The sequence below is a fragment of the Polyodon spathula genome, chromosome 10, assembly GCF_017654505.1.
Source record: "Polyodon spathula isolate WHYD16114869_AA chromosome 10, ASM1765450v1, whole genome shotgun sequence".
NCBI lineage: Eukaryota > Metazoa > Chordata > Actinopteri > Acipenseriformes > Polyodontidae > Polyodon > Polyodon spathula.
The window spans coordinates 43,681,104-43,690,323 of NC_054543.1; the positions used below are offsets into that span (position 1 = coordinate 43,681,104).

The 9,220-nt window shown below is 35.8% G+C and overlaps 1 protein-coding gene across 1 annotated transcript in view; it reads left to right on the forward strand.

Moving 5' to 3' along the window:
- The first annotated feature begins 7,151 nt into the window (after nucleotides 1–7,151).
- gpr39 (G protein-coupled receptor 39) overlaps nucleotides 7,152–9,220 on the forward strand; it is a 19,350-nt gene continuing 17,281 nt past the window's right edge. Inside the window, exon 1 of the mRNA XM_041262225.1 lies at nucleotides 7,152–8,370. Within this exon, the coding sequence (XP_041118159.1) occupies nucleotides 7,524–8,370 (847 nt within the window). The 5' untranslated portion in view covers nucleotides 7,152–7,523. The remainder of the gene's footprint in view (nucleotides 8,371–9,220) is intronic.

Here is a 9,220-nt window from a genome sequence, read left to right on the forward strand (position 1 = left end):
AAAAAAAATGAAAGATTATTATAATTACTTACTAAACACATCTCTATGATCAGTGTTTGCAAATCAACCCTGTTAATTTACCGCTGTTCTATGTGTAGTATTATGCTGCATATTTCTTTCTCTAACACTAAAATGGCAACTGCGTAAGTATTAAAGTGGCCTTATACTGTACATGCATGTTCAGATATCAAATTAAGAGTGGCGCTGAGGACAGTAACTTCACTGAGTCCTTGAACTATTGGTAATACCAACAGCTCTATCCACATACATCTAATGGCATAGTGCATATTACTATACACAATGCCTACATTCTAGCCAATAATAATGTATTTGGACTAGTATAACATGTTTCGATGAATTGTCAGGTTTTATTTTTTTTTTTATTGTTGTTTAAGCTATAGATACAACAAATAGATACATGCCCCCTTGGTCTTTTTTTTTTTTTATAACTATGAATGGGATTTATAGCTGGAGCTTCCCTGTAATTAATGACCCTTGGTTAAGAGCTTATGAAATCTGTGATGTGTGGAAAAGGCAATACATCATTTTGGACTTAATGATGAGGATACTGGGGAATGTTTCACCTTGGTTTTAATTTTTCAGAGTATATAATTGGGCAGAGCAAAATCTCAATGCAGCGTAAGAGGCAAGCTGCCTGTGGATTGTATCCCATTGAGCTGCATATAGGCATCTTTTAAAGTGTATTTGATTGTCCACAACTATGAAAAGTTTATAGTATCTTTTGTATAGAGTAACCTGCTGTTTTGAACCATGTACATTTTTTTTTTTTTAAAACCTTTGTGTGAAGAATGTCTTTAATTTGAATCTCTACAATGGTGCTTTTATAGTGTGTGTGTATAAAAAGAATGACTGAGTCTCAGGTATCTCGGGTAGAATTGTATTAGAAATCCTGTTTTGCTAAAGGTCAGTGCATTTGTATTGTTTGTAAAGATGCAATAACTTTTTTCTTTTTTTTTTAAACTGGACTGTGGATTTCCCTGTGCTATTCTGTGATAACTAGAGGAGCAATTTTTCAGGATAAAAACGGATCTTTTATAACTGAAATCCTAAATGTCACTTTTGTCCACACCCTTCCATTGGGTTAGAAAGAGATCCGTTTTACTTCGAGCCATGCGTGGCCCAGACAAGTTATAATTTGTTCACATTCTGCAGATGTTTTATAAACTGGATTGTACAGAAAAAGAACACTAAAAATGAAATTAAATACTTACACGGAGGCAGAAGAAAAAGAACTCCAGCTATTAAATGTGTTTTAATTTCTTTATGATTTGCAGAATGTGTTGCACGGTGTCTTAGATTGCTTTAAGGGCAAACTGCTCAATAGAACACAATCTTCACTCACATTGCACTTGTTTTTGTTTTGTATTTGCAAAAAAGTAATTGTGCTGCAAAACCTACCAGGACCAAAGTATCAGGATCTGGCATGCTTGCTGAAAATAGATATTGGTATTTGTATTATTCAGTGAGTGAAGTAAATTACTTTCTATCTCTTTTATATTCTGCATGAGACTATGTTTTGTTTTGTTTTTTAGCAACCTATCTATTCAACAGGTTGTTTAGCAAGCTACAAAATAAATCTAGCAAGTTGCTGGAAAAACACTTGAAAACATATTTGAAACTTAAAATAAAATGTAATTGCTAAGCCCATGTTTTTATGAGTGTGCTGCAAACATTGCTGTACCAGATCATTTCGTATCTTTCATTTTCTAACATACATTTGAATAAACAATACAAAAATACAGTGTACTATTTTTATAAGGTGACTTTTTTATAATGAAGAAATGTAATGTATGTGGGTTTATTGAGTAGTTTGTTCATTTGCAGTATTTAGCAGACATCAGAAGTCATGGAGACAAAATAAACTAATTCTCAACCTGATAATTATTGATAACATTAAACACAACACCTGGCTGTATAAAGTCACTGTATAGTCGGCTCTACTTTTCAGCTCAGACTCCAGCTCGGTTTAGGGCTGAAAGAATCTTGATTATTTTACCTTGTATGTAATATACCAGTTTGTATTGTAATTGTTAAATGTGATTGTTGGTGTAATATAAATATTATGTGTGAAATGTTTTCTGATTGTGAATATTCAGTGTTATTTATTGTATATGAATAAGTAAAAACAAAGCATATACCTCTTGACTTATTGACTGTTAAATAAGAGAAGAATGAATTCTGGAGGACTAGTATTGTCAAAAGAAATTTTAGTACAAAAAATATGTATTTTTATTATTGGTACTAGTAGTATAATTGTAAAATCTGTTTTGTTAACATAATTTATCTGTAAATTTAGAAAACAAAACAGCTGTTCTTTTTAAATATCAGCTTACACTTATACTAATAATAGTAGTCAAATCAGCAGAAATAATCTAAACATTAAATTACCATTTTGGTACTCTGACACCATGTTTTGTAAATATTTGTACCAGTGCTTCATCACTTTTGGCTTCGTGAACATTCCTTCCTCTCCAGACTTGTTGGTTCTTTTGAGAAAAATAAGTGTCTAATGTCAGCTGTTAATGCACAGAAAATGCATTTGTAATATTTAGTTTTTCAGGCATTTCTCCCTACAATTAAATGTTTTATAGCATCTGTGAATCATTTTTAGACAAAATTGGTTTTATTAGATTCTGTTTATTGTTTGAGTGCAAAATGTGCACGTGGTAGGTTTAAAAAATAAAAAAAAAAACAACAAAAAACAATTTAAACACAAACTTTTTTTTTTTTTTTTTTTAAACTGCTAACATTTGAGCTTCTTGGCATAAGATAATTGATGTTACTTATATGAGTTTTTGTTCTTCCAAAATAACATCAGATGGTGCTTGATCAGTGCTAATTAGGACTGTAAAACCAGCCATATACCTTTTTAATTGAAGGTCGAATGCATGAATGACTCCAGTACGTTTGTAACCGCTTGATCTGATTTTATCAAGGATTATGGCTAAGGCTTAAAACTTAATAAGGCCTTTGTACCTTTTCCTGTGTCATACAATGCCATCTAACCAGGGCAGTTTAACACATAAGCAAACTATAGGCAGCTGCCTTGAGCCCAAAGTCATGGGTTGGGGGGTAACCAAACGATTTTTTATTTTGTTTATATACAAAGATATGGAAATGCGTGCAAACTGGAAGAGCTTTACCACTGACAGTTCAAGCGAGGCAGTGTATCTCACTTGTGTTCACACAAAATAAAACTGGCTGACCCGGAACTTACTCTCGCTCACTTTCACGGGGCGACACAAGTAAATTCCAGGTCAGCAAGTTTGATTTAGCTTGAATACAGCAAACGATGTCTCTTTTGGGGGCAGCAAAGCATAAATAAACTCAAGAAACAGGAAGAAGAAAAATGTAAGCGGCAAAAGGGGGGGCATCAGAAATATTTTTACAAATCAGTGCTGAAAGCCCTGACCCTGGAGAAAGTGAAACAAAGTGTATCAAAAACCACCTTCGATCAACAGTAAAGCCAGGAAAGCTAACTGCCTTTGCTGTATCAGCGATTGAGGAAGAAGTAAGCCACGTTGAACTCCATTTGACTGACGGTTGCCAACAGTCCATACATTTAAGGCCAGTCAGTAAAAACAAGTCACATTTTGACCCTAATGTCAGTGATTTTTAGATTGAAATAAATGTATTTTTTGTATTCCTTTGCTGCTTTCCCAATCAGCTCGAGTTTATGTGCCTACACTTTGTGATGGCAGTGAAAAGTATCAAAAGAAGAATGCCAGTTAGCAATTGCACTCGTCTACAATTAGCACAGACAAGTTTTCCTACACTTGCCAAGTTTACCATTAATATGTTGGCTTTGCCACACAGTATTGCAGGAGTTTTGTCTTAGATGAACCGTGTAAAAACAGACATAAGAAATCAATTGTCTACAAACATTCTAAATGGGATTCTGATCATCAACAATGTTGGTACAAACAGTACCACCTTCAGACCGACAGGGCAAATGATCCAGCCTGCAAATGTGTACATGCATGACGATAAGACCCAAAGTAATGCAAGTACACAAAAGTAGCCGAGTTTATAATGTATTGTATTGTTTCTGATTTATTTATTTATTTACTTTTAAATTATGTCAGTAAAAAAAGGCCACTGTAAATCTGTATAAATAAAATTGTAAGGTTGGCAACCCTGACGTGACCACGACAATGTACGGATATATATATATACGCACACACACAGGGCCTTGCAAAAGTATTCAGACCCCTGACCAATTCTCTCATATTACGGAATTACAAACAATACATTGAAATTTTGTTCTGTTTGATATTTTATTTTTAAACACTGAAACTCAGAATCAATTATTGTACGGTGACATTGGTTTTATGTTGGGAAATATTTAAGAAAAATAAAAAACTGAAATATCTTGCTTGCATAAGTATTCAGCCCATGTGCTGTGGAAGTTCACAGTTTGCACAGATGAAAGAGGACACAATTATCTTACCATTGGCCTCCACCTGTGAACCAAAGTTGCTGTCACGTTTTCTGGATAAAAATCCCACTGTTGAAGGATCATTGGTAAGGCTGTGAATCTGAAGGAAAATGAAGACCAAAGAGCATTCTACAGAAGTTAGAGATAAAGTAATACAAATGCATAGATTAGGGAAAGGGTACAAAATAATATCCAAGTGTTTGGATATCCCAGTGAGCACAGTTGGATCAATAATCAGGAAGTGGAGGCTGCATCACACCACCCAGGCACTGCCAAGAAAAGGCCGTCCCTCAAAACTCAACGCTCAAACAAGAAGGAGACTTGTGAGAGAAGCCAACAATCACTTGAAGGAGCTACAGAGTTCAATGGCTGGGAGTGGAGTAATGGTGCACCAGTCAACCATATCAAGAGCTCTGCATAACACTGGCCTGTATGGGAGGGTGGCAAGAAAGAAGCCGTTACTCAAAAAGTACCATCTGAAAGCAATCCTGGAGTTTGCCAGAAAGCATGAGAGTGACCCAGCTGCGATGTGGGAAAAGGTTTTGTGGTCAGATGAGACCAAGATAGAGCTTTTTGGCCAAAACTCAAAGCGCTATGTGTGGCGCAAACCTAACACTGCCCATGCCTCAAGACACACCATCCCTACAGTGAAGTATGGTGGTGGCAGCATCATGCTGTGGGGATGCTTCTCATCAGCAGGGACTGGGCATCTTGTTACAATTGAAGGAAGAATGGATGGAACAAAATACAGGAAAATACTGCAAGAGAATCTGCTTCAGTCTGCTAAAAAACTGAAGCTTGGGAGGAAATTCACCTTTCAGCAGGACAATGATCCCAAGCACAAGGCCAGAGCAACACTGGAGTGGCTCAAGAACAAAAAGGTGAATGTCCTACAGTGGTCCAGTCAAAGTCCTGATCTCAATCCCACTGAGAATCTGTGGCACTATTTGAAAATTGCGGTCCACAAGCGTCGTCCAACCAACCTGAACAACCTGGAGCAAATCTGCCAAGAAGAATGGGCCAAAATCACTCCGACACTGTGTGCAAAGCTGGTACATACTTACCCCAAAAGACTTAAAGCTGTTATTGCAGCGAAAGGTGGCTCTACCAAATATTAATGTGTGGGGGTTGAATACTTATGCAAGCAAGATATTTAAGTTTTTGTTTTTATTTTTCTTAAAAATATTTCCCAACATAAAACCAATGTCACCTTGCAATAATTGATTTTGAGTTTAAGTGTTTTAAAATAAAATATCGAACAGAACGAAATTTCAATGTACCATTTGTAATTCAGTAATATGAGAGAATTGGTCAGGGGTCTGAATATATATATAATATATATATATATATATATATATATATATATATATATATATATATATAATATATATATTATATAAATATATTTAAAATCAATTTTAACGGTGTTTTTAACAAAACTCCTTTTTTTAAATTGCCACAATTTTAATGCTGTTTTGATGACACATGTATCCTTTCAAATTCCATATGCATATTGCAAACATATATCTGTATATTACCAGATCATTTAGAGAGAGAGAGAGGAGAGAGAGAGAGAGAGAGAGAGAGAGAGAGAGCATATCTGCTCAGTTTCTTGAACTGTGATATTACTAGGGAAGTGATTCCAGAAAAGGACAAATAAGTTTATTCAAGGGTTCTGGATAATGTTTAAAACATTCAGTTTGACCACTGTATCATACTGCTTTTTAATGCTTCCATTTGAGATTGCGATATGATACAGATAGTATTTTAGTGCAACATCTGTTCATTTAAAATGTTGGTAAGAAATTAGGCTGTAACAAAAAGCTTGCACATGTGTGAGGATGAAAAAGAACACAAAGTACAATTTTAAAAATGTATCATTAAATTCTCAGCTTGTATTACAATGTTAAATTGTTAATTAATGAGTCAGGTTTACCCCTATATATAGTTTTTAAAATGTAGTTTCTATGAAACTTTTATAATTGTTCAGTAATACAAGAGATCTGTTCCTAAATTAGTTTAGTTGTACAAACGGGGGTTTTAAAGTAACTTTAAATGTCTTGTGTCTCATAGTATCTACATTTTTGAAATGCTTGTTAACTTGCATTACTAATCACAAATTGCTGAAAATGTCAGCTCTACCTGTTTCCTGTTAATGTGTTTACTCAAGTCTTATCGTTCGAAAAGTTTTCTTATGTTGTTTTTTTTTTTTCCTCTGGTATCTGTCTTCTTAATTCAAAGAGAATTGTACTTTTAGTTTATGCTTGTTTATAAAGTATACAGGATGGAAGTACACCTCCGGAATTGAGACTGCAGTCATATCAGTGCTATTTATTCTGAGTCAAACAGACAGGATATTTATTAGCCCTTCACACTGAGCCTACATTTTTCCTGTCAAATAATGCTCTCTTTGGCTCACCCTTGTACCAGTATAGTACTGTCCTTCAAGGGGCAATCTCAGACTATTCTCTGATATAACCTTGTTATCTAATAATAATATTCTTTACTTTGTTGTTGTCTCTCAAACCAAAGAGAGGACAGAAGGTGGTACCCAGAACAAAAAGTCTTTGTTTTTATACAATTTGACTCCACCTCTACTTGTTTATATGAGTTGTATACCGTACGTATTTTCTGAGTCACCTTTTCCCACATCTGAATCACACCAAACACGTTCTTCCTGAAGTAACTCAGAGTTCAGACCTCACTGATAAGAAAACAGGCAAACATGCTCCTGCCTTTTATGGACTGCAGTTTAATATTTAACAAGGTCCAACCTTCTGTGTGGAAATCTTGACTAAAATCCAGTTAGACTACCTGCTTAACAATTTAGCGACGGGTATGTACAAGTCTAATTTACAGAAATTGTGGCAATGCAAATAAAGACGGAGGATCAAGGATTATTTTTTAAGGTCAACTGTAAGTGTGGTATTCCTTGTTGCTTTGATTTGGAGTTGTGAAAGTTCTCGGTGGAAACTCAACTGGTAGCTAGTAGTTGCGTGCTCTGCTTGTACATTGGATATTGCAAATAGTGCTAAACACAGACGTGATCTAAAAAAAAAAGGATATGGAAGCGAACAAATGTGATCAATTCTTCAACCATGAAGTTGTGGGAGAGTTTGAGCCCAACATGGCCATCAAGATCACCATGACTGTACTCTATGCTTTCATTTTGTTGACTGGGATCATTGGGAACAGCATTACTATTAAAGTTACTCAGGTGCTACTGAAGAACGGTTACCTTCAGAAAAATGTCACTGATCATATGGTAAGTTTGGCATGCTCCGATATACTGGTCCTGCTTCTTGGCATGCCTGTTGAGCTTTACAGCGTTATATGGTTCCCGTTCACATCGGCTTCGGGGAACACAAGCTGCAAAATATATAACTTTCTTTTTGAAGCATGTAGTTACGCCACCATACTGAATGTTGCAACTCTGAGCTTTGAAAGGTACATTGCCATCTGCCACCCTTTCAAGTACAAATCCTTTTCAGGATCCAGGACGGTCAAGCTCATATGCTTTGTCTGGCTCACATCAGTCTGTGTGGCTCTGCCTCTGCTTTTTGCAATGGGCATTGAAGATCCCTTGGAACCCTTTAAAAAGCCTACTGATTTACCTGCAGAGAAGGTCCTCGTCACCACAAATCCATGCATCAGAAAGTCCAATTTAACCATCTGCACCAACCTGAGCTCCATGTGGCCAGTATACCAGTCCAGCATTTTCAGTGCTTTCATCATATACATTGTGGTCTTGGTCTCGGTCGCCTTCATGTGCAGAAAGATGACGAAGACACTGAAGGGCAATAATAGTGGGGCGGTCAACATTAAGAATGGAGAGACCAACATGGGGTTCCTACCCAAACATGAGAGCCCCCAAGTCAAAGCATCCAGGAAGCAAACCATCATATTTTTAGGTAAGGACATTTTTTGTTGTTTATTTGGGTATATTTCTATTGTTGATTGACAAGCCTTTTCAATGAACCAATTCCACACTTCCATGGACTACCAACATGAAGATTTTTGTTATTATAAATTGAATATACCTAATAGCATTTTACTGCCAGCCTACTTGAAAAAATAACAAGTATTTTCTCTCTTACATTTTTATTTGCCTTCAGAGCTTGTCTGTTCTTTACTAAGGGTTCACTATGGCAACTAGACCAAATATATGTGTAGAGTATTACAATGTGGTGTTTGGGTTAGGATTAGAAATAAATAAGTGAAGATTGCTAACAACCAGACCCATGATTATTTCAGCATGCATGACCAATAATGCAAAAAATAAATACTGTAAAATATTTATTATAAATCAGAAACACTCTGAGAAATTAGCCTATACTGTACATGTTTGATCAACCTTTATGTATCAGTGATAGGTACCACGGGCTCCTACTGCTGCTGCTGGGGGAACATTTCACAGAAAGTATAGAGAATTTTTATTGTGGCCCACTGTATTTTTTTTTTTGGTGTTAAGATATTACCATGCAAGAAATCACTGCAGTCCAAAAAAACATCTAATATTCATACATTTTATTTCTGATTAATTGGTGCAATAGTGTGCTGTTGTTTAATTAACATTGTTAAAAATGTAAAGAGGGCTGTAAAACTCTGTGATTATGAGTAGGGTGGAAACTCCTGGTACCAGGAGCAAGAATGAGTCATACATTTCCTCTCTCAAGCAGATGTTTTTGTTTACTTGAAACTAAAGGGAGTGCTGTAGATTCTTGCTCCTATTGCAAGCACCAGCATGCTTAATGGCCTGTG